General features: G+C 57.0%; 2 protein-coding genes across 2 annotated transcripts in view; one reads left to right on the top strand and one right to left on the bottom strand.

The window, feature by feature from the left end:
- LOC133346015 (MICAL-like protein 1) overlaps positions 1-16,466 on the top strand; it is a 40,437-nt gene extending 23,971 nt beyond the window's left edge. Inside the window, 10 exon segments of the mRNA XM_061557266.1 lie at positions 784-1,359; positions 2,313-2,878; positions 4,069-4,218; positions 6,321-6,447; positions 8,190-8,280; positions 9,058-9,131; positions 11,510-11,589; positions 11,591-11,625; positions 12,416-12,462; positions 13,302-16,466. Coding sequence (XP_061413250.1) covers positions 784-1,359; positions 2,313-2,878; positions 4,069-4,218; positions 6,321-6,447; positions 8,190-8,280; positions 9,058-9,131; positions 11,510-11,589; positions 11,591-11,625; positions 12,416-12,462; positions 13,302-13,645 — 2,090 coding nt within the window. The 3' untranslated portion in view covers positions 13,646-16,466.
- Positions 16,467-16,615: 149 nt separating this feature from the next.
- The window catches only part of FASN (fatty acid synthase), a 40,783-nt gene continuing 31,765 nt past the window's right edge, over positions 16,616-25,633 (bottom strand). Inside the window, 12 exon segments of the mRNA XM_061557253.1 lie at positions 16,616-18,642; positions 18,778-19,029; positions 19,542-19,634; positions 20,077-20,303; positions 20,523-20,744; positions 21,335-21,514; positions 21,918-22,163; positions 22,297-22,448; positions 23,209-23,300; positions 23,884-24,035; positions 24,403-24,601; positions 25,163-25,386. Coding sequence (XP_061413237.1) covers positions 18,517-18,642; positions 18,778-19,029; positions 19,542-19,634; positions 20,077-20,303; positions 20,523-20,744; positions 21,335-21,514; positions 21,918-22,163; positions 22,297-22,448; positions 23,209-23,300; positions 23,884-24,035; positions 24,403-24,601; positions 25,163-25,386 — 2,165 coding nt within the window. The 3' untranslated portion in view covers positions 16,616-18,516.

Raw genomic sequence — 25,633 nt, forward strand, 5'->3', positions numbered from 1 at the left:
AACAAGAGGCCATTTATTCGCTTCGATCCTTTATCATTATTTTTGCTCGTAAAAAAAAAAGATATAGATGAGACATTCATGCATAGGCAGAGTATAAGGTGAAGGTCTTGACCCTGGGAGTAATTAGGAGCCGAGAAGTTGGCAGCACGGGTATCTGGCAGAGGGGAATTTCAGTCTGTGGGGCACTGCCACTGTGGGTGTCGTGGTGTCTGCCAAACAGTCCCGGCGTGTTTTGAAACAGCTACAAGACACGCACCACATTTTATACAAAAATCCTGCTGTTTTTGAGTCTTGCTTTTTTTTCCTCTCCCTTCAGTAAGTAGATATAATTGTTGATTGTGCCGTTGACTGTAGTCGGTGGCGGGTAGTTGCGTAGATTTAATTTAACATCAGCGCAGTGTAACTTATCTGTATTCTAACCAACAACCACGGGGAACCATTCGCTAGTAGGACACCCCCAGGGTCAAAACTGTGGCCGTGTGACCCTGGACTGCGACCTCCCACCGAGCAGATCGGCGCACAATCGATCGGCGAGGGGAGCAGATGCAGCGCGTTAGCGCGAGCGCCGCCTTCACGCGTGTTTTCTGTCTATCTTCTTGGTTCTTTCGGTAAAGTCACATAGAAGGCAAATAATAAAAGAATAAAAATAAAACATAATAAAATTCTCACGACGTTTCGGCCACAACGCAAGCAGCCGTCCTCAGGTGAAGAACAGGGCTGTCGGAAAGACAGCGTCCCTGCAGTCACGAAAGCTTTAAATCGAAATTTTCTGTGTACGTTCAGGTTCGACGGCGGCGCTTCCCGTGCCGCGACCCCGCAGCGTGGCGGCGCCCATCTCCCCGCCGTGGTTGTCCCTGGTGGGGGCCGAGTCCCGCAAGCGGCCCGCGCCGCCCCCTCCTCCTCCGCGCCCACCTGGCCTCAACGCTGGCGTCAGGAGCCCCAAGCCGGCCCTTCCCGGGAAACCCGCTTCGTTTCGCGCCGCGCGCCCACCGGCGGCGGGGTCGGAGCGCAACCCGGAGCCGTCCGGCGAGGCGCGACTCCGACGCGAGGACAAGAGGCAAGAGGCCTCGTGGTACAACCCTTTCGAGGAGGACGACGACGATGATAAAGGCGACGAGAAGGGGACCGGCAAGGAAACGGACAAGTCCGAACACAGCGAGGCGGCCGCCGAAAATGGGGACGCGGGGACGGGGTCGGAAGGTTTGGGAAGCGGATCCGACCTCGCCACGGGCGAGGTCGGCGTGAGCTCGCAGGAGGACGGGGAGACGGGGAACCTCAAAGTGGCCGACCACCCTTGGTACCGCATCACGCCGACCGGGAGCCCGCAGACTCGGAAACGGGTCGCACCTGCAGCACCCGGTACGCCCGGCGCAGTCCCAAAACCCTGTTTCACGAGCATTCGTGGTTGTTCCTGTTTGGGTCTCTGTGGGTTAAACCGGAGTCCGTAGCGAAATCTCTCGCAAATGACGGGGTTACGTTCAACACTTCGCACAGACAGATTGAAGAATCCTCTTCTATGATGTTACATTTAACTCTCGATTATACGTGGGCTGATTACCCGGGTTGCAGATTAGCCATGCTTCGGGCAAAATAAATAACGTGTCTTTGCATGCGAATTGTGTTAACTGAAAGCTGCCCCTCACTAGTAATACAAACACACGGATGTCTTGCCCCCCCCCCCATTCTATTCCGATAAATGCATATTCTTTGGGTCTTTTGGTAAAGTCACGTAGATATTTTCAAAGAAAATAACAAAAAATTACGACGTTTCGATCGCAACACAAGCGGCCGTCATCAGGAAAAGTGGGTTGGCTTCTAAAGGCAAACTGTTTATAAAGGTTTAAGAAATGGGCGTAGCCCAAGTGTCAGCAGCATGGACGGAGTAGCTCATGTTGATGTAAGGGATTAAAAACGGTGTGCCCCAGCATTGGGGGGGTGTAAGAGGTGATGGTAGTAGTGGGCAATGATGGTGCTGGTGGTGGGTTTCCACCAATTAAAGGGCTGCCAGGTAATCATTGCAGCTCGCTTGACACACTCATACTGGTGACGGTGGAGGTTGCTGCCAGAGGTGATGGGAGTGCCCACTACTACCATCACCTCTTACAGCGCCCTGCATCACCTTCTCACACCTATCTACGTGGCTTTACAGAATGACCCAAAGAATATGAATTCCTGCAGTCACGAAGTTATAAGTCAAGATAAATGCATGTTTCACATTCTCGGCGTTTTATGTTGGACACCCCTCCACCACGTTGCTCCGTGTAACTGAGAATTGCCTGTGCCCCCTGGTGACTCGCTATGCTTTTCAACAGGGAAGCGATTGCCCGGATGCTCTTCCCAGCCGTCGACACCTCCGACCGCACGCTCGCTAGCACGGGGACCGCCCCCCCCCAGGCCCCGGTCCACAGAGCCCCCGCTCACGGCCTCCGAGACGTCGCTGAGCGTCGCTCGTTGTGTAGCCGAGCCCGCGGGCCCCTCCAAACCCTGCAGCCAATCGCAACCGGCGCTGTCCGCGCCGGCCGACGCTGCCACCGCCCCCATCGAGGCGCCGCCACCCGTCGCGGCCGCGGCCGCCCCCTCGGCAGAGGACTCTCCCGAGATCCCGCAGCACGAGGTCAAACCCGCAGCGGCTGACTCGCCGGACGGGGCCCCGCCCACGAGCGACGCCCCGCCCATGAGCGACGCCCCGCCCACACCGTCGCAGGCCACACCCCCTCCGCGCCCGGCCACGTCCCCCGGCCTGCTGGTGGCCAATGGGACCTTGAGCGCGGCCGCAAGCCCCGCCCACTCGACGGGAGACACGCCCCCTCCACGCCCGGCCACCGCCCCCACGCGGCTGCCACCCCAGCCTCCTGGCACGCCCAGCGCCCAGCAGAAGGTCAGGGACGCCCCTGTCCGTGTTAAGCCGTCACTCCTTTTCGTGTCGTGGTGCGCGATGAAAGTTCTGCTCCTGGCGCACGACTTTGTCGGCTCTCGCCGTTGTGCTGTACAGCTCACCGATGTGTGTTTCTGGTTGCACTGTTCATTGTTCTGCATAATAATTATAAAGTATATAATGGTTTACTTGTGTCTCCAGGAAAGCCACTCTTATTCCAAGCAGGTGGTGCATTAGGTTCTCTTTTTTTTAAGTGTCTGACAACATTGTGTGTTTATAATGCATGTGGAAGGAAACAGGAGTACCCAGAAAAAAAACATACACACATACACACGCAAGGGGGCAACGCTCTATCCCAGTACAGATTTAAACAAATGGAAATTCGTCCACTTGCTGTACTGCCTTCTGGCGAGCCAGGGTAATCTGAGTAATCTGACACAATTGTATTTACTCTTAAATCCTTTTGACCAAATCACCCCGGAATGTGCCTATAGTCTCATCAGATCTCAGACGTTAAGCCGGTCTTAGCCTGGATAGTGCTTCATTGGGTGTCAACCATTCACAGCTAGTTGCTATAGGCTGGTGATGATGCTGTTGTGGGGTTATGTAGTGAGCAGCAGCAGATGGCAGTGCAGCACAATCCAGTGTTGTACTGTGCTTCTAAGCCCCCACTATCTTTGCTGCCCGCCTTACCATACTGGCTCTGACCAGCGTGGCGAAGTATGGTCAAACAGCCCCCCACGACCCAGCAGTGGATTGACAAGGGGCTGTAATGTGTTTACTGTAGGAAGCGCAAAAAGTAGCTGCAGGCACTGTAAAAAAGTTCTCACTGCGCAAATGCACGGAAATCCGCGGAACCCCGCTGTGTACCGTTCTCCTTTGCAAGGCTAGGCAGCCCCGACAAAGTGGGAGAAACCCGTGTTACTTTTCACAGAATTCGGCTGTTTATTAGGAATGTGGCGGCGGCGGCGGGTCAGTTTCCACGTGGTCTGAGCGGCTGTGGGGTTCGGTCGGATGTCCCGAGGGCCACGTAAAGCTGCCGGCGTTTTCCCCACTCGGTCCGCCGTCGTGAGTGACGGGTCGGTGCCTACGCCGCTGCTTTTCTCATTATTGTGGTCTCACCCCGTCCTGGCCTCGCTTGTCTTTCGCTGCCCCCACACTCCCCCCCCCCCCTCCGCGTGACCCCCTCCCAGACGATCTGCAAGGAAAATCCCTTCGACAGGAAGCCGCTCGTTACATCCTCCTCCCCGTCAGCTGCTCCGGCTCAGAGAAAATCCCGGAACGGACCCAAGCCGCGCCGGCCCCCGGCTCCGGGGCACGGCTTCCCCATTATCAAACGCAAGGTGCGACCGCTCGGCCGCTCGCGCCGTAGAACTTCCACGTTTGTTTTTTTTCGCGGCGCGTATTGAACCGCGTTCCAACATCGCACCTCCGATTGGCACGGTTAGCTACGTGCGATGCAAAAAGAAGTTCAACTTGCATACGTGCATGCATAGTGCACGGCGGCCGTTGCAACGATTACGAATCGCTCGCAGTGCGACTGCGGGTCACCGATCTGAAATCACGAACCACACGGCGATGCCGCTGCCCGCTTCCACATTCCGCCGGCAGCGTTTCAGATATCCGTCGGGCCGATGCTCCCGCAACATTTAGTCGATCGGCAGGTCGCGTGTGGTGGTGGGGGTAAAGTGTGGGTGCTCCCCACCTCTTCCAAAAACGTCTGGTCAGCATGGAAGAGTTGGCCAATTTTTACCCTCTCTTACGCGTTGAAGCCCTTTCACCGGCAGTGGCGAAAACAAGTCATCGCGTACGCCGTCCACGGGGCCACCGGGCTCTGGCGTGAACTTCCAGACATCGCAATCAACTCCCCCCCCCCCCCCCCCCCCCCCTCACCGTACGGAAGACGAAGCGCTGTGTCTCGCGTTGCCCTTCCGTTTGTGCCTGAGGTTGCATTGCGTCGTTCGCTTCTGGATTCGCTGTCCGTTGAAGCGAGCTACGTGCCGTGTGCTTTTTAATTTTGTATTTTTCTGCTTGCTGCGAGCCAAGGTTAGGCTAACCCTTTAGTGTAGGGATGCTGTTTTACTCTCGGCCATCTGTAAGATTACAAAGTCATAATTATTTGTAATTTATAGCCCCCTTTGTGAGCCCACATTTCCTATAGCTTACTCATGTGATCGGTTGGCCACTAAATTTTCCATTATTCTGTTCTCAATGACCTTGATGATGAACGGCACGTGGCGGGCGCAATAAGAGGGGGCAGATTGGTCCCCATAGGTCTTCCCATCGGTTGTATTGCTCTCTCTCCACATAGCAGGGTGACCGAGCGAGGCATCGGTCCGTGAGCGAGGCGTTTCATCAAACGTAGGCCAAAAAAACGAAAGTCACGTTCCACAACATCGCCAACCAATTGAGCGTGATGTATCTGTTGAGAGAGAGACGGCATCGAAAAACACGCCGGCCTATGTGTGGACCAAGGGGCAGCGGTTATGCAGGGGCAGGCCAGGATCGGAATTACTAATGAAAGAGGTGAAAAGAGGTGAAAGTTAGAGTGTATGTGAGGAGAGCTGAACTCAACGAAAGTAGCATACCGGTTTACCTAAAGAAGACTTTTTTTAAGTTTATAATTGATATTCTTAGTTTCTAATCAGTATATAACTTGGTATATATGCTGATAATTGTCGATGTTGGTGAGATGTGTGTACACACACATACAACTGTGGCTATAAGATGTTTTACGACTTTGATCGTTACTGTTTCAGATGTGTACACACACACACATATCACTGGATATGAGATTTATTATGACTTTGATCGCTGCTATTTGATGCTGGGAGTTTAGATTTTTTGGGCCTTTGTGCCCCATCCTCAGTAACTGTGTTTTATTAAATACGGTAAGTCCTCGCTTAACACGTCGCTGTGTTCACACTGGAACGTGTTTGCGCTGCAGCTCGCTTCTTCCATTCGTGGACACTTTCTGCACGACGCGGATCGCGCCCCGTGATAACGCGGAACCCATGACTGTTACAATTCTGGAATGTGCACCGTTATAACTCGGTTTCTGTATGAATGAATGCATGCATGCTGAACTTGTTTCGCACCGTACGTAGCCAACCGTGCTAATCGGTGATGCGGCCCGATGACGAACTACTTTCTTGACCTGCACGGCTGAGCGGTACAGCGATACAGTACGCAGGAAGATACAGTAAAGCGGCAGCGTACCCTCAGTTATTTGTCCCGCCATCTTACCGTGTGTGTGTGTGCGTCGTGACTCACCAGACTTTACCGTGAAATCATTTATGGGCTAATCTTTTTTATTTAACGCGTTTTTCGCTTTCCGCGGCACTTTTCAACAACGCATCTACCACGTCCAGGCGAGCTCATTGGTGGCTTAGTTTAGCTCGCGAGCAGCTGGCACCAACTTGTGTGTGTGTGTGTGCGCGCACAGGTCCAGTCCGGGGAGCCGGTGCCAGAGGAGGAGATCCAGAGCGAGCTGGAGCGCATCGCTAGGCAGCTGGACCGGCTGGAGCGACAGGGCGTTGCCATGGAAACCAGCTTGCGCCAGGCGGACGGAGGTGGGTGTGCCGGTGTTTCTGCCCACCGAAAGGGCGATGCGAGAAAGGCTCTGATCTTGTAGATGCCAAACTTGGGCTGTCACGAGTGTTAAACCTTGTCGAAAATTAATTGGGGTTTTACGGTAAGGAAAACCTAAATGGCTCTCTTGGTACGTGATGTCACATCAGGCTGGCAATACAACAGTTACTCCCGTTATATGTAACGGTGATATTCTTAGCCGTGGTAAAACCACTCGCCTGCTTGGCACGTTAATCTGATCTGAACTGTCATGTGGAACTCCTGCACACATCTGTCGCTCCACAAAAAAAAATATATTTTTAAAATGTTATACTTCTCCTAAGACATCTGGCCAGCGTGGAAGAGAAGGCCAAGTACCCTCTAGAGCTCCCTCTAGTGGAGGCCCGTCCGCAAGCGGTGTTGCGTAGCAAAGATTGTCTGTCCCTTGACCCTTTACCTTTGAGGACACACTGTATGTACGTACGAGAGCCATTCACATTTTGGGTCGTGCCGTCCGTCGACTGCCTCCTTAACTTTACTCACCCGGGCGGTACCCTCATCAACACGCCCAAACGCTGACTCCCTGCACCTCCCCACCACCACCTCTGTCTCCCCACCACCTCGGCTACCAACTCGCCCTCCCACACGTCTGACACCGCGTTACCCGCAGCACTGTACGAGATTTTCTTTGAAAAAAATTCCAACTGGATTGCGATTCTCAGAAAAAATATTTGTAACGAAATAAAATCCAGCCCAGTGAGCCAAAGTTTCCTCCTCCACGAATCCCCCCCCCCCTACCACCACTGCTGTGTACCCCCAACCTCTGGTGGTTATGGGAACCACATGCTCGCGGCATCTGACTCTGTCGGTAACCACGAGAGTAGCGGCGATTCTACGATAAATCTCGTACGTCACCGATAAAGGCACAGCCCTGCAATTGCTCGCTCGTGCCTCTGCTGGCAGAAGGGACTCCCTGAGGGGGAGCTCCAGACACACGCGGAACTGTGCGGCATGAGCGAAAATCCGCGCAGTGGCCACTGCTCTGCTCGCTCTGCGTTCAGAGAGACGCGGCTTTGATGTGTGACATGTGTTTTGTATCAGCGGGGCAGTTGCTTCCATTTGTGGGGAACGGAGCACGCTTATTTATTTTTTATCTTCCGTATATTTCACTACTTTTAATCGCTAGTAGCTGGAGGGGGGCTGCTGCATTGTAGGGTTTTACCCTTGCCTCTGTTGTTTGAAGGTCATGGGTTTGAAACCAGCTTCAGCCGCCAGACTGTTTGTTTGTGTTCTGCCCGAATGTGCCATGTGAACTGGGTGTGATTGTGTAATGTGCCCCGTGCCACAACACAGAACCGCAGTCTTTCTCTTGAATGGCCACTTGTAGTATCGCCTCCTGTAATTAACGCATTGTCTTTTGTTACAGCAGCCTCCCAATTGGCCGCTGTAATTGGGTGGAACCCACCGTGGAGAGGTTACGTCGACTCCAACTTATTCACTGTGTTCTTAAGCGCACGACGAACCCCGGCAAATTGAGTCTGTTTCCAGGCCACAGCCAACATTAGTGGTCCTGGTCCACCCTTAGGCCGACTCGGCCTTAAATGAGTAGCGGGTACGGTGCGGTTTTTTTTTCCGGCCACACCACCCACTCGCGCGCCAATTCCAACCTTAACATGCTCTCACCAACGGCTCTTGTCTGAAAACACCGCGCGATGGGCGGGGTGGTGGATCTTTGTCTTTGCAGAGGAGGGCGAGAATCCGATGATCACAGACTGGTTCAAGTTGATCCACGAGAAGCACCTGCTTCTGCGCCAGGAATCTGAGCTCATCTACATGTGAGTATACCCGCCGTGCGGGGTGGGGGGCCCCACCCCCCCCCCCCACAACTGGTTGCTCTTTGCTTGTCGCCGTCTGCAGGACTCGTTATTAAGATTAGCGATTGCCCTCTTGGCGGTTCCCTCCGGCGGTTCCCTCCGGCGATGCGGTGCAGGAAGGGCTGCTTATTCCATGCGGGCCTGATGAGGTGGGGGGGGGGGGGGGGGTGCACAGTGGGTCTGTCTGTTCAAGAGCACCGGGCTCGCAAGGGCCCTGCGTTTTACATGGACGCGTTCACTTTATTTTTGTACCGCACATGGCAAGCTGGAGGAGCTTCCCAGTCGGCATGCAGCATCAACCGTGTTGTTTAAAGGGAGACCCATCCAGCAGCTCGGGGAGATGGCGGATCACCACGGTGAATGTCAAACCAACCTTGAGCAGACGTAAAGACAGAATGAGCGGCGATGCGATCTGTTTTTTGGCTGCCGTGCGGTCTGCCCCCCTCCCGTGTGTACGAGGAACGGCTGCAATGCCCATCGTGTAGTTGCGCGATTTTTGTGCCGACGTGTTTTGACTTGGGACTGTAGAAAAATGTAGCCTTCGGCAGGGGGCGCCCAGCCCCCTCCAAGCGACAGGAAAACGGAACCACTTTGTGGTTTACACGTTTGCGTCACCATCTGGTAGTGCTCGTTTAGTCGTATGCGCGTGCACGTGCGGCTCCGGCTTTTTACACGTTATGGGATGCGCCCACTGCCTCTGGTATTTTCAGCTGTCAATGTGGGGATTTCTGTACGCAGATCCAAACAGCAGATCTTGGAGGAGCGACAGGGAGACGTGGAATTTGAGCTCCGGCGCCTGTTCAATAAACCCGGTGAGTGGCCGCCCTGTGACCCAGCCAAAGTGTCCCACGTGTTCACGCATGTGTACACATGCGTGTACACGTGTACACATGTGTGTATGCATGCGTGCACGCGCGTCTTGGGTAGTCGTCAAAGATTGTGGGTTGCCATTCGTCTCAAGAATCTCTTCTCTTTTGTCTCCTTTCCACTATCTCATTTGTATTATGCTCACTCCCTTCGCCGAAATGTAACGGGCATATCATGTACGCATCGTTTGCAACGATCAATCCTCCAATGGGTGAAGGCCTCCCCAATCTTCCGTCATATCCCAGGATCCCTGCAATGTTACAATCCGCTGTTGTCACGCGCGCGCGATCCAGTTCCGTCGCTCACAACTCCGCGGCCGACAGCCTCTCAGACGCGTTCCATGGCCCCATCTTCGTCCTTCACCATCGGCCACCGTCCCTTTTTGCCTGTGACGCGTCCTGCCCCAAAGCCTTACACGCTTATCTCGACTCTTCCCAACGATGTCTTTAACCCGCGTATGGTTATCTGATCCACGTGGTCCTCTTTCGGTTTTTCCAGTATTGTTCCAAATATTCATCTCTCCTCCGCCCTTCTTCGCGCACTCCTGGTCTTTTTGCTCTGCAGTGTTGTAGTTAATCGCCATGTGCCCGAGCGATTTGGAGTACGCGCTCATTGAACACTTTCTACTTTCGGCACATCGGTGTGTTGCCTGTGAATTAATAATCGATGCTCGCTTGCACAGTTGAGGTACATCTTGAAAATAATAATCCTAAGTCCATCGGAAAACCTTTTCGGTTTTAACAATGCACTTTTTCATCCACTTAATCGTAGTGCACTTAACATAAGCCGGCTTCATGCACCATCAGATTTTAATTCATCAAGTTTGTCCGGGATATCACCTAAAACCAATGCATCCATCGTGACCTGAAAAAGAAAATACTTTTTTTTTAGGAGTCTGTGCCCCGCTGAATGTTGTGTGCTCTTAGGCAACTGGTTTTTGTTACATCTGGTCGTTTATTTTTGTAAACGTTGTACTAGCGGAGAAACCATCAATCAGCGTGCGTCTCTTTATTCTTAATGGGAAGAGGGCAGAGGAGGACGAATTAGAGGAATGCTCCCACTCTCCCCGTGCGCCAGAGCTGTTCGTGTGTGCGCACACAGCAGCAGGAGATCTCTAGAGCTTCCTCTTAGCGGGGGGGGTGGGCCTTCTGCCAGCAGTGGCGTGAGCCAGAAATTGCAGGGCTGCGCATTTACCTTGTTACATGAGTAGCCGTTTCGAGTTAGGAAAATTTCAAGGTTTCGGTTGAAATAATGATCAACTGTAAGCGGAAAACTGTCAAAAATATCACGATGGGAAAGATGAGACCAGACCTACTTAAAATGGCTCATCTCCTCATAACAGAGGCCAGGCGCTGCAGGGCAGATGCATTGTACCTCTGGCGAATGCTGCGGTGGGTGCAATCGCCCTAAGGCACCACGCGCCGTCTGCTTCGTTACGGATCCTGTGACGCCATTCACAAGAGTAGGCCCCACTGTGTTCCAGCGTCGTGGTTCACCATAGCCGAATAAAAACCAAAAAAACGACACCGCAAAATACTCAATTGGAATCGACACGGCGGTCATCGCCGCCTGCTTGCAGAAGCCTGGCCCCGCACTCGCGTGTTCGCCGCTAGTTTGCAGAGGCTCGTGGGTCGAAGCCAGCGGCGGCAGCCTAGCCCCCTGGTTACTTCTGACTGTTTAAAATACACCACGCGCCATCTGCTTCACGCGCAGTGGACATTCAAGATCCCGTGATGCCAGTTCAAGAGAGCGGGCCGTTGCGTGCCGGCGTCATAGTCCAAAAGTTGCCAAATAAAACAAATCACACTGCAGAATTACTAATTAGGTATTATACACAGCAGTCATCGCCCCCCCCCCCCCCACTCTGATAACCTGACGGGGGCCCTCCAGAAAACGAGTCGTGAGACTCGGGCCTTCCCGGGTCGACAAGCGTAACAAAGAATAATAAAATAATCGTCATCATCGTTCGAAGGTGGCTGGCTGTCTTCGGGAGCTAATTCCGCGTCTGAGACACTGGGCCAGCACAGCCGGCATCCTGGGTTCCAATCCAGGTTTCTGTCACTCGAGATTAAACCGGTTAAACCGGTTTGTCAAGTGTAGCGCGTTGAGTCACGAGGCTAAACAATGAAGTGATAATAATATAAAACTAACCGTCTCATTGAGCCATGCGCTCAAGGTGGCGGTGGTCATGGGCCGTTCCTACGACCGGTTAATTAACCCATCGTCGGCACGAGCCGCCCCGTGTCCTTGATGGCCTTGAGGACATGGACCGGTCAGGCAAGTCGGTTGTGATGACGAGGCCGCGACTGTGATGGCGGCTCAGACTCGGAGAAGAGCGCGGAGGATCGAGCGCGCGAGGAGGAGCTCCTGCAGGAGCTGGTGAGCATCATCGAGGCGCGCAACTGCCATCGTGGAGAGCATGGACGAGGAGAAGCACAGGTGAGGGTGCGTGCCGCTGACGCGTGCCGCTGACGCGTGCCGCTGGCGCGTGCCGCTGGCGCGTGCCGCTGACGCGTGCGGCTTACATGTGCCGCTGACGCGTGCCGCTGGTGTGTGCCGCTGACGTGTGCCGCTGGCGTGTGCGGCTGACGTGTGCCGCTGGCGTGTGCCGCTGACGCGTGCGGCTGGTGTGTGCCGCTGGCGTGTGCCGCTGACGCGTGCCGCGCGTCGCTCGCTCGCTCTCGGCAGAAGAACGTTCTCCCCAGAGTCTGGATTTCGGGGTCGCGGAGGGGAACCAGGATGTACGGTTACTTGCGCTGTGGTGTCCCAGGCGCAAGGTGTGGCTGTACGCAGCCCTGCAATTCCTATATGACGATAGGAAGCAACACAAACCGATGACGCATTGCGCGGCATCACCACGCCCCTCTCTGTACACAAAACCTCTTTTGCGATTTGCATTATCCGCTATTGTTTTTTTAAATCCGGGCCATCCCTCCTGTGCCAGCACCCTCGGTAATTGAGCGCCGACCGTCATCGAAATAATCCGCCCATGTTTCCGTCGTTTAATTAAAAAAGCCTGGGAACTTAGAACCGCGTCGGGAGTTGCGGCTTCCCTTGAGAAGTAAAAAAAAGAGTCTTTCAAGCGGCGCTCTGAATATTCAACATCAACACCGCTGGAGCCTCGCACCAGCGCCCGAGAGCACGAGCGCGCGAGAGCGTTGACGCTTAGCGTGGGGGGCGTGGGGGGCGGCTCGCCTAACGTTTGTGATCGATGGCGGGGCTCCTCCAGGGATGAAGAGGAGGACAAGGCCCTCGAGGGAGTCATGCTCAAGAAGGGTGAGTCATCATCACCACCACCACCACACCCGCAAGCGCTTCCTATTAATTTTTCTAATCATATTCTTGGCACTTTACAATATTGAACGCCATGTGTTCACCAAATCCCCCCGGAATGCGCCCGACCTCATCGGATCTCGGAAGCTAAGCAGGGGCTGATCCCAAAATGGTGATTGGGAGGGTGACCATCCTGAGCACCAGGTTGTCGTAGGCAACTGCGTGGCTATGCTACACGGTGGGCAGCAGCAGAGGGCCAGTGCGGCGAAATGTACAGTATGGTAGTACTGTGCTTCTATGCTCCTACCTCTCTATGTGGGGGACCGCCTTCGCTAACCCACACTGCCCAGCATGGTGAAGTAGAGATCAAATAACCTCCACGGCCAGCACGGAGAGGAAGACTTCATCCAGCAGCGGATTGACAGCGTCTGTAATTGTACACCGCGCATTTTGTACATTGATCGGTGCCGATGATGCACGTGCGTGTACACGCGTACGTGCGCGCCATGCCGGGCCTTAATAGGCGCTCGCTAACAGCACTTAACATGTAGGTGTTTGCGGCCAACATAACGTACGATTCGTAAGAGGGTTATGGGTTGGGCCTAGATAACGATCTGGACAGATTTATAACGTGAACCCTCCTCCCCATCACCCGCCAGAGCCCGAGCATTTAAACCATCGTCACTGCACCGGCATTTTACGAGCGAATTGTAATCGTTCGTGCTCACAACCACGTTTGGCGATTCCGAAAACGACGTCTCGAATGAAACTGCGTCAAGCATTACGGCACTTGTCCCAACGGGTTACGTGGGGGGGGGGATTTTTTCTCTGTCCACAAGCAGAGTTCCTGAAGGCGGAGATGGACGTCCGCTCCACCTCCTCGTCCTCCGCACCGGGCGACAGGAAGAAGGGAAAGTTCAAGCCGCTCAAGCTTCTCCGTCGCTCCAGCACCAAGACCGACAAGAAGAGTGGGGGCAGCGGGGGGCGCATCGGGGGGCAGCAAGGGCACGGCTGGGGCAGCAAAGTGAGCGGTCAGCGGCGTCTGGGTTCATCGTGGAGGCCGGTGCGAAGACGTAGGAGCTGCGTCGTCAACTCGGGCCGGAGCGGTTGCTTGAAGGCCGTGAGCCTCCAACATGGTTGTCAAGAGTGGTGGCGGCGCAGGTGGCTGAGAACGGAGCATGTGTGAGTGTGTCTCTCCGTGGGAACATGGCACTGGCCGCGCCTGCCTGTTGATATCGGCTGCTTTTGGCAGGAGGCATGTAATGATTCGTTGACCAAACAATCGGTGTGTACGCTCGCCCACGTGTTCCATCGGATTCAATTTTTTGTGGTTTATCAGACCTTACCATAGAGCGAACGAAACTGATTTAGGCTCAGACAGTGGTGCAGAACGTACGAGGTCGAACGACGCCGGCGAGACGAACTAGAACGGGTAATTGAATCAAAGAATTGGCAAATACTTGGCGTGAATCGCGACAATCGGATCTCGGGGGTGGGGGGGGCGGGGGAGAGGTGGATCATTATTACATGGCGATTTGAGAGGCTGCTTGGCAAACGCCCCTGAGCCCACGAGATCACTTTGTGAGTCGTGGAGCAGAGGGCCGGCCTCTGCTGTTGAAGGCCTTGCCTGTGGTCGCCACGCTGCACTACCACCCGCCTGCGGTCAGCAGTTCACGGACGGTAAAGGTGCAGCCCTGCAATGGCTTGCGTCGCCGCTGGCAGCAAGGGTCTCCGCTGGAGGACGCTCCATAAAGGCCCCTCTGGAGGGCATTTTGGCCCACTCCTCCACACTGGCCAGAGTACCCACACTTTACCCCACCACACAAGACCTGCCCATAAACTGTGTTGTACCTATTTATACTGCTGGGTGGACCGGCGCGTTAGGGACGGTGGCGTGGATTAATAAATGTGCTCCAGTGTTTCAACTGCCGCGCCGGGAGATCGATCCGATTACTTGCGGATTGCAAGTCCCAAGTGTATGACCATTACACCGCTGGCAGCATCCACGCACGTCACGTTGCCTGCGTGTGTTGTGTACGTGAAGCCTGGCCAGAATTCTGAAGAATATGGATACAAGTGTTACCACCAACAGCCTCGTGCCCACACTCCGAAACCTCTGCGGGTGATTTGACCCTCCCAAGTTACCGTCATTCTTGCGAATGAGACTGCTACCCTGGCCTCTGGAGTTCCCATCTGGTCAAACTAAATACGCTTGAGGGTCAACAGCAATTTCGGCAGCCCCATTGGTGGGAAAAAGCATTATTAACACTTTATATCCTTGCAATAAAGCACACGATTATTTCACAGCGACGGTTATAATCTGCCCACACACTGGGAGTCGTTGTGTTCTCCGCACGCGTGTGTGAGTTGTGCGCACTTGGTCATGTCTCCTCAAGTGGCTCTGGTTATGATGAATCCTCCGCTGGAGCGGGATTTGTTTCTGGGCGAATTGCCGGTGTCGTAGCAGAGCGAAAGCAGACGGACGCGAATATGCGCGCACAGATGGAACGCGCACGAGCACGCATTCTGATGTGTGGCCGTGTGGAGGTGGTGTCTCCGCGCGTGGACTGGAATCCAGCACCGTTGAGGATAGCACAGATGTTGTCAAACTCCCTTCCCGTGGGTCTTTGAAGTGCCTGCCAGAAGGCGGTGGTTCAGGCGAAGTGTGGACTGGCCCCATCTGTTCTATCTCTATGGGATCGAGCGTTGCCTCCTCGCACGTGTGCGTTTTCTCTGGGTGTTCCGCTTGCCTCTCACACCCACATGTCTGCGTTCAATAATTCATATAGAGGACCCCTCCTGTCCTTCCTGTCACTCTTTTTCAATATATTTTCTCTTCAGCCAAATCATTATGGCCATACCGAAACATTAGTCAACAAACACCCAATATTCAAATTCAGTTTGCTGTCCGGTGCATTCTCTTTTATAGGATTTGGAGAGACGCACTCGCCATAGGATAGTGTTATTTATGGTTTGCCAGCGCTTTAGTCAAGCCTTAATTCCAGTGTTTTATGCGCGTTTATTTAGAGTTGTAAGCGCTATATCAACTGTTAGAATCGTTTTGTATTTAAGCCCGACGTTAGTTCCCGCGTCATAGGCGAGTAGTGTTGCCATCGTTGGTAGGTGAGCAGGTTCCGTACTTTAGACCCCGATGGCGTTGTATTTATAAATGGCGTTTGTAAGTCAATCATATAGCCTGCATTTCTCTACGACAGCTGCCTTCTCAACTTGTATTCGCATGGTTCTGTAATTGTCAAAAGCTGTACGTTGTTGGCTGCGCGCGTGTGCGCTAGGGGGAGGTAGGGTGCGGCGGTTAGCGCGCCGCTCAACGGAACCCGGCGACCCGAGTTCCATTCACGGCCACCACCTCTGACGGTGGCGAATATTTGAACCGGTCCTGGGACTTCCTATAGGTCGACCCAGCCTTGAATGAGTAAGTACCTGGTGCGGTGTGTAAACATCGGCACTCGGGAGACAAAGGCGGCCTGGCGTGGCGTTGGTCACCCACCCGGTCAGTGAGCCGTGCCGGCCTTCATCGGTGCTCGCTAACAGCACTTGCCCCAAAAACCTGTTAGGGCTATATGGGGGAGCTTTGTTTTTGTAGCGTGCCTGCCTTCCTGGCCTTGGTTCGTCCTGCCCACTTCACGTTGTTTTGTGTTCTTGGCGAATGCTGGTCGTGCGCTAATGTCTGTTTATGGAAGAACGGAGATACCGGCGTGAAATCTATCGCAGTGCATGTCGAGGGTTTCTGTTTCTCCTGAGGGTTTGGTAGTTTTGCTGTTAATAAAGTGGGACCAAGTGCAACTCTGGACGGATGACCAAATGTAGAGTGGTTTGCAATCGCACACACACGAGCTGCGTCACCTTTCCCAAGTGTTTATTTCAACGAGACTGTTAAGCACATTTGACATTTTGCCGTGATTTTTTTTTTATTAATCGGTTCTGTCCCCTGTGACTTTAATTAATTCGGTTGATATTGTGTCAAATAAAGGCATGTGGAAACCATACGGGGGAGGCTGCCGGTCTGCTTTGGAAGCCACGTGCTCATCCGTCACATCTGCGCGCCCTCCAAACCCTCGTGAACCACCTCCAGTGGCTGTGTTGATGATGTGCGGTGCGCGGAGCCGCGTGGTGCCTCTACAAAACGCCGGTGGCGAGCGGGCCCAGTGCAGAACGATCTGCGTAACAAACAAGTACCGGCGTGAACGTCGCGTAACATCCCAGTGAACGACGTTGGCGTGTGGCTGGAAACCTTTGGGAAAACGTCGGTCCAGCAACCGTGCGGCAACCACCACTCCTCCCCCGGCAGAGCGAACTCGAGGGAAACAAGACACATCTTCACGGCAATCGTCATGTTTATTGTTATTCGTCGGTGGGGGTGGGGTGGGGGGGGAGGAAAAAAATCAAGGTATAATAATAAATAGCCATCTCTCAGGACAAACAAAACCAAGATTGTTATGAAGAGGGGGGGGGGGGGGCGCGGGAGGCGTCACAACCACGCTTTGTCAAGCAACGTCTGTTGTGACACCCACCGGACTCGAAACAGCCAGGGGGGGGGGGGGTCGGGGCACTGACCAATTTTCTCTCGGATTACCGTCAAGCGAACACGATTACACGGCCGGGGAGCGGCGTGGGTGCTACCGCGAGGAGGAGGGATGAGGAACAGGGAGGACACGTGAACCATGTACACAGCACAGCCTTTCCCACCCGAAGCAGGTCACCGCGATTATTCCGTTTAACAGTCGGGGATTTCTTGAACAGCCCCGTTAAACGGTGTGCGCGGGGATGGTGGTGGTGGTGGAGGAGGAGGGGGTGGGTAAACGTTTAGTAAGTGCTACAGAATGTAGAAGTTAAGAGGCAAAAATAAAACACGTAAATTAAAATATAGTACCGTGTCATGTAAACACCGCCGCTAAAAAAAAAAAGGCTTCTCCACGGGGATTTGCCCGGGCAAGTGAAGATCTTTGTTTTCAGCTTGGTTTCACAAATCCGACTGCGGGTTTCACTCGACAGTTTTAAGACTTGCCGGCCACGAGAGTGGCAGGAATAAGTGCTACATGTCGACGGTGGCTTGGCCAGAGCTGCATCGGCCCAACGAAATAAAAACAAACAACTCCCCGGGGGACTGGCGCGCAGTCGGGCGAAGGCTTCTTTTCGGGATCCGCTCACCGGCTCTTAACCGTTTGCCGGGCGTTCCTAGAAAATCACAAGCCACTGCAACCCATTCCCGCGCACCCTGCACAAGTTAACCATTTCCGCGAGTTTGCTACCCTTGTCGGTCACATCGAAGTGGCCTTAGGTGGGGAGATGGGAGAAAGGGGCATGGCGTCAAGTGGTACGGACGAGGACTGGGGAGGTAGGGGCTATAGGAATGTTCAATGCTTCTTTTGCCTCCAACAACGTGGCAGAAACTGGCACCAATTGCCGCTACGTGGGACTTTGTTTAGATCGTCTACGTCGCGCGGGTCTGTGGCGTGCGCGCCGCGGGGCACGGAGCCCTCTCGAGGAACGGATTCGTCGCTGGAAAGCGGCGGCGCTTTGTACCCACGACCGTCACCCGTCGACGATTGGAAAATGTGGTCCTCTACCTGGGATTATCGACGCGAACGTGGTTTATAGCTGCTGCTGTTCCCCCGACTGGAATAGGGGACGACGCGGCAGGGGAACGGTGGAGCCACGAGGTCGAGCGGGGTCGTGACCTCGAACGAGGTCGGGAGCCCGGGCCAGCGGACGCTTACCGGACAGGGCGGAGGGCGACCGGCCGATAGGACGTGCTCGTGAACGTGTCGTTGCATCGCGCAGAGTTGTGTCCGGGAGCTACGTGTCTGAACGAAGAAACCTCGTGCTGCGTGCGGGGGCCATTGCATCTGCGTGTGGGTCTCTTGTTTGATGCACACGGCACTGTGACAGGAGTGTGCGAGTTTGCGTGCGTCCGAGTGCGTGTGTGCGTGTGTGCGTGAGCGCGGGCTTGAGAGTATGAGCACGAGTGCGCGAGCGTTGAGTGCGTGAGCATTGAGTGCGTGAGCGTGTGTGAGCGCGGAGAGGCGTGGAGTCGGCCTACGCGTGCTGGGCCTGACCCAGGACGCCCATGACGATGGAGGCCACGTGCTCTGTGCTGCTGCCCTGCAGGAAGCTTCTGTGGTCTCCGTCGACGACATGCAGCTTCACGTTGCCGGTCACCACCTGCGGGGCGACACGCAACACACGAGCGTTAAACCCCGACCGCTCCCCAGCAACGTGACCTCGGGACGCGACGTCGCGTCAAACGAACGTGTCGCGTGCCCCCCGTCGCGTGCCGAGAATGAGCGAGCGCGCCACCTGGCTGAGGTTGTAGTCTTCCCCGAGGCCGTCCCCCGTGGGACTCCCGGACTCGGCGCGCAGCAACGTGACGTCCGAGACCAGCTTCCTCATCGGCTGGTACTTGTCGGCGGCGTGCAGCTTCCCGTAGAAGGAGCTGGCCGAGAAGGAGAGGTCGGTGCGCTCCAGGCCGGGGTGCCGCGCCAGGATGATGTCGCACACCGCCCCGGCGCGCGCGTCCAGCGAGGGCAGCGCCAGCAGCGTCTCGAACGTCTGTGGTGACACGGAGGCCGCTGTTCACTTGCGAGAGGGCGCCTCCCTCTCGCCCGCGCGTGCGATGCGACCGATGGATCGTCACGTTAAACTCTCGTGGTGGACCCTGACGGCCGATGAGACACGGAACGTTGAAACCGGTGCAAGGTTCGTTTGCGCCGAACCAATGCTGCCGAGGTTGTGCGCTCCCAGCAGGCGGTGGGGCTAAATGGGACGGTAAATAATCATTTTTGTGCCGATTACCAGAAACGTGAAGGGGGACGATTTGTTCGTGTTACTTATTCTCCACAGCGTGCAGATGAGGGAGGGACGCCTACACCTCCTGGGGTAGAGTTCAAATCCTGGTTCGTGGTCGACTCAGCCTATCGTCCCTCCCTCAAGGGTCGCTAAAATAGAAACCACTTTGTCGGGACAGGTGGGACTTACCTGGTAAAAGAAGTAAAAAATGTAATATCTGTTCTCGTAAAACGCAAGGAAGGGCGACGTGCAATGTGCTCGGTGCATGGAGTCACCTTCTGGCGCTCGACGGCCACGAACTGCTGCACGAACGCGCACATCGATTCCGACTCTTCTGCAGCGACGTCTCTCAGCTTGGCCTTGTATCCCTGGAGGGTGGAGCGGACCGGACCGGACAAAACAGAGCAACATGAATTGGGGAAGAACGCAGCGTCGCACACGCGGCATTCACAAGGCACCAAACGTCCCGATGTGGCCGGCGGGGCGATCCCGGTGAGTCTCCCCCTCCCCGCCCGTCTGCGGATGGTGGGGCTACCTGGGCAGTGGGTGTCGTTACCGTAGTGTGTGGGGCTACTTTCGTGGGCGGTGCTAGTGGTTGAGTGGGCGTGGCTATGTAAAAGTGGGGCGGGGGGGTAGATTTATATTGTCTTTGTTGCTGTACTGTGTTTTTTCATCTTTTCGATTCTCATTTCGGTGACCCAGGTCGGTCAATTTTGAGAATTCCCTTGCCTCTGAGTTCTCGCCATGGTGAAACAAAAATATTTGAAACTGATCGTGAAACAAACGCGCGAGGGGGCGGCGAGCTTTCACCTGCGTGTGCGCAGCCACGTAGTTGTGCGAGCCGTCCAGCAGCAGGAGCGTGTTACCGCTCGGCCCCTTCTTGCCGGCGGCCGCCGACTGCAGCTGCAGGCTCATCTCGAAGGCCACGCACGCGCCGAACGAGTATCCGGCCAGGCGGTACGGCCCCGTGGGCTGCACCCTGCGCACGTGCTCCAGGTAGAACGTCGCCAGGCTGCTGATGCTGTCCAGGGGCGCCTCTGGAGCAAGCGAGCGAGCGAGGGAAGGAGGCAACGGAAAATTACGGACGGACATGCACGAGCGGATTTATAGACCGCAAGGGCCACGCTATTGACCGTCTTGCCGTCTCGCTCGTTCTCGGTCGGTGCTCCCTCACGGCACTTCCCCGACGGTCTCAACAGGACTACGTGGGGAGATCTACGTGGGAAGCGGCCGGCGGGTCGCGCCGGAGCCCTCACCCTCTGTGCACTGCAGGCCGTAGCAAGGCACGGGCAGCTTGGAGGCGAGCCTCTTGAAGGCGATCGGCGTGCCCTCGATGGGGTGCACGAGGAAGAGCGGCGGCGCGGCGCCGTCCGCGACGTCGTTGATGCGCTCGAGCGTCGCGCCCAGGCGCGGCACCACCAACTCGGGGAGGGTCACCTCCAGCTGGTCCGGCGATACCGGGCGGGGCTCCGCCAGCGCTGCCAACACGCCACAGCGACGGAGAGAATCGACGATTAATGTGGCCCGTTGTCGTGCGGTCGCGCCGGATGAGTCGCGGTTCAAAGTGCGTGCGAGGGCGTTAGGGCCGTGATCGTGTAACGGTTAGCGTGCTGCACTATGAACCCGGCCCACGGCCAACAGTGATGAATATCTCAACTTGTCCTGGGCCTTCCCCTAGGTCGACCCAGCCTTAAATAGGGTGTGTAAACATCAACACTTGGGAAACAAAGGCGGCCAGGTGTGGTGCTAGCCACCCACCCCCTCGTGGGCAGGGCTGGTCTTCGAGGGTGCTGCTCGCTAAAAGCACTTGCTAAATGGGGCGGAGGGAGGAATTTTGGTTGGCGATGCCACCTGAAGCGCAAAGAAACTGGGACATCATGGCAAAAGAATGGCTCACAACACCAGCCGAGGTGAGAACTGCTAGGACATTTTGCAGCCGGATTTCACAGGACAGCGGCTACCTCCTCAACGAGCGCACAATCCTGGAAGCACCAGAGCAGGTGGCGAGCGGAGTTGCCCGCAGAGCCGTGGCGAGCTCCTTGATCTGCGCTGTGCGCGCGCCCCTCACCGGTGTTGGAGGCGGAGAGCTCGCGGAGCTTGGTGACGGTGAGCTGCCGGATGTCGCGCATGGACAGCACGAGGTCGTAGTCGCGCTCCAGCGTCTGCCGCACCTCGACGCCCATCAGCGAGTCGAGGCCCAGGTCGGCGAGCGACGACTCGGGGTTGATGCTGCTCACGTCCCGCACACCTGAGCGGAGCACGCGGACCGAACGCCCCGCGCGTCAGCTCGCGACGGCCGTCGACGACGCTAACGGCCGTGCGCCGCCGAGTGGGTGGCGGCGACCTCCCCGCACGCCCGCGCGCTGACCGCGCCGAAACGAGCGCCGCTAACCGACGGAGCCACGGGTTCGTTTGCTGCCGCGTCAACCAGCGGCGCCAATGACGGCCAGAACAATGGTATGCCGGCGTTCGCCACTAGGTGTCGGCGAAGTACCACTAACGCAGACACCCGGTGTAAGTCGGTACGCCGCAGCCGGCACTTCCCCGGAACACCGAACGTGTAAAATCTGCACGTGTCGCCACGATCCCTCGTCCACCGCGGAGACATTCGCATTCCGAGCACCGCGCACGCCGTAGCTCATTCATCTCACCCAGGATGTGGGCCACGGCCTCCACCAGGTCCTTCTTGTCGGCCTGGTCGGCCCGGGCCGCGGTGGAGCGCTCGGCCAGCACGAAGCTGGAGAGCACGGGGTGGCCCTGCGACAGGAAGCGGTCGAGCGTGTCGAGGCAGGAGCCGATGCGCTGGGGCAGCGTGCCGCCGATCACCGTCTCGTTGTCCCCCATCGACTCGAGCACCACGCCCACGTCGCCGATGGCGCCCCACTGCACCGCCAGGCCTGGTACCACCAATCGGGGGAGAGGAGGGAATTGAGGACGGACGGAGGCGGTCACGGTGGCGTGAGGGGCGGTTGTGTGGAGGGGTAGGGTGAGCGGTGCGGCGGTGCGGAGGGCGTCGTGGCGGGGCGTTACCCGGGAAGCCGTCGTGCCTCCTCTTCTCGCAGATGCGCTCCATCGCTGAGTTGGCAAAGCCGTAGTTGCTCTGCCCGGCGTTGCCGCGGCCACTGCTCACCGAAGAGAAAACCACGAACCAGTCGAGCTCGGGGCAGTTCGCGCGTGTCACCCTGTGGGAGAGGGAGGGGGGGGTGGGCACACCAGCCGGCCGGTTAACGGAGGGGTGAATCACTCGGCGGGAGTCGTAGCAGCGGAGCGAGCAGGAGGAAGGTTTGCTTTGTTCACGCACAGAGAGGGTTACAGCTTGCTCTACCGCGGGGAGATTTTGAGTTTTGGTGTCGCCCTCGTTTGCGCAACGGGCGTGTGAAGCGCAGCCCCTGTGTGTCAATCCGCTACTGGACGGACGAGGCCCTGTGCGGGGCGTTGGAAGCGCAGAAGTACAGCGCGACAATGGATTCTGCTGCACTGCCCTCCGCTGCCCCGCCAGGTGCGTGTCCCCGCGAGCCCTGCGGCCACCCCGTCCGTGCGCGGTGTTCACGCGCGCACGCGCTGTGGCCGGACCCGGGAGCCGCTCCATCGAGGCTGGGCGCTTTGCGGGTGGTTCGGACGCAGGCCGCTCGGGCACCAAGACAAAGATCCCCCCGTGTAGCCTCAACAGACTGCTGAGACGAGCGCTGTTCGATGGAGGCCCACACGGCACACGTTGAGGGTGGTGTGGCTCGGACCGCGCCCGGCCGCTTCTGTCCCTGACAGTGCTGCGTACTCATTTGAGGCTGAGTTGACCGTGAGGAGACCCAACACCAGTTCGTGAATTAATCGGCGACGTTGGACGCGTGCGGGCATCACACTCTGGGTCACTGGGTTCAGAGGGCGGTGCGCTAACTCACGCGCGCACACAAAGGGCGCACGCGCGCACGTGAAGTTTCCCACCTGTCCAGGTAGATGGTGCCGTGGAACTTGGGCTTGTTCACGTCCTTGAACATGCCGGCGTCCAGGTTCTCCAGCATGCCGTCCTTCAGCACCTGTCGCGCGCCGGGGGCGGGACACGACGACAGCGGCCGTCAAGAGTGGCGGCGTCAATCCGGCTGGTTGCTGCCGCGAGGGTCCGGGCCCCCCCCTCGCCCCCCCCCCCCCCCGGTTCGACGTCCGCGTCATTTACAAAAGCAGAGGCGGAATGCCCGAGGCTCACTGCCGGTCACGTTCCTCCACGGACCGCACGAGGCCTACGACCGCCTCTTGGCGGTACTAATCGGGCCACTGGAGGGGGAATATTGTCGTCCGGGCAACGACAAGAACGCGGGGTTTCTATTTTCTCACGCTCGTGAGAAAAAGGAGTGCGAGCCATCATGATGTTGTTGTTGTTGTCGGACAACGGTCAGGCTCCAGTTAAGCTCTCGTTGCTCCGAAATTTTGATAAAAGCGCGGCGGAGGCAAGGGTCAGTGGGTCGCGTACAGATTCACGAAAGTCCAAACCCCGCCGAGCTGCGACGCGTCCAGGAGCTGCGGTCCAGAACGCGGGCTCGTGAAGCCCTCTCCCCGCCCCGTTCCGTCGCCTCTCTACCCCAACTCGTGAGGCAGAAGAGCCCCTCGCCTGCGCCCACTCACCATGGCGAGGTGGAAGATGCCGCCGATGGGACCCAACGCGGCGGCCTCCTTGACGAGGCCGGCGGCGTCGGCCTCGCTGCTGATGTCGCGCGTCGACACGGTCACGCCGATCCCCATCTCGCGCCACTCGCGCACGCGCCGCGCCTGGTAGCCTGCACACGCCGGCAAAGATCACCCCGGTGGAGCCTTGACACACTGCCGCTGCTGGGACAAGTGCCGTTTGCGAGCGCCCGGTAAGGCCTTCCCTAGACTCAGTTGACCTAGGGGAAGCCCAGGACTTGCTGAGATTTTTGTCACTGATGTGAGCGGCAATTTAACTCGCGCGCACGCACACACAGGCAGTTACGGTTATACAAGGCTTACTGCACACACGAGCACACACATACACGCAACACAAACTCCACGCATGCCACATGCACACACACACATACAAAACTGTGTGCGGAGGGGAACCCTGAAAGGTTGGCGGAACCTCGCGGCGCGGGAGTTCTGTCTGCGTGGGCAGGCCGGCACGCTCACCGTTGCGGATGCCGGAGCGCGAGGTGAGCACGATGTTGCGCGCTCCCCTCTCCACCAGGAACTGCGCCAGCTCCAGGCCGAAGCCTCCCAGGCCGCCCGTGATGACGTACGTTTTGCCCGGCGGGCACATGGAACGAGCGAGCGCCGGCACGGCCGGCAGCGGTGCCGGTGAGGCGCCCTTGAGCTCCTCCGGGAGAACCTGGCAGGTCGGGGGGTAAGTCGTCAGGAAGTGAGGTTCACGGGTTGGGTCGGTCAAACCCAGCCGACGAGTAAACGGGAACCAAACCGAACGAGACGGTATGGGACGGTTGTGATGCGACAATCCATCTGGCACCTGCACACGCGGCGATTCCATCGCGGGCGCCCTCTCGGGCTGCCACTCCATCATTAGCAACGCTTTTTGTGTTTAGTTTGTTGCCTTTCCCCCGCACCGCTGATTAGTACAGTCGGCTACGTACGGTACAAAAGAGTTCAACGTACGTACATTAGCCTCCACCGGCGCTAATCACCACCCGAGCGAGCTCGGGCAAGGGGGCACGTCGTCGCGAGAAGCGACGAGAGGCCCGGCGGTGGAGACTCCTGACCGAGCGGCAGCCAAAGGAGGACGGCACGCGCAGGAGACGGAGCGATGAAATCGGCTTCGCGCGCAGCGGGCGGGCCGTCGCGAGACCGCGAGAAGCGGCGACGGCGCTCGGGGTGGGGGGACGGGGGGGGAAAAGGCCTCCAGTCTGGCGGCGATTGTCCCGCAGGCGGACCTCACCTGCACGACCACCTTGCCGATGTGCTTGCCCTGCGCCATGAAGCGGAAGGCGTCCTCCACTTGCTGGCGCAGGAACACGGTGGTGCGCAGCGGCTTGACGGTGCCGCGTGCGATCCCGTCGCGCAGCAGTGCCGCCACCTCCTCCCACTCGCGGTTGCCCTCCTCGAAGAGCGCGTCCAGCAGGATGCCGTGGAACGCCACGTTCTTCAGGAACAGTGCCATGCCTGCTCCGCCGGTGTGTGGGCGGTGGTGGTGGGGGGAGGGCGACGGCACGGGGGGAGATAAAGCGGGCCGGGGGTTAGAGGTCGTCCCGCGACACTTCGCTTAATCCGTCCGAATGTAAGCGAGCGAGCGAGCGAGCGAGCATGGGCGAGTCGCACTTAGGTGGTGTCGACTGGGCAGCGGCGGTAGTCATCGTCGCGCTCATCTCCCGTCGATAATTCCGTCAACAAAACGAACGCCGCGCGGAGC

This window comes from Lethenteron reissneri, chromosome 3 (assembly GCF_015708825.2).
Source record: "Lethenteron reissneri isolate LAM-NWPU_2019-01 chromosome 3, ASM1570882v1, whole genome shotgun sequence".
NCBI classification, from domain to species: Eukaryota; Metazoa; Chordata; class Hyperoartia; order Petromyzontiformes; family Petromyzontidae; genus Lethenteron; species Lethenteron reissneri.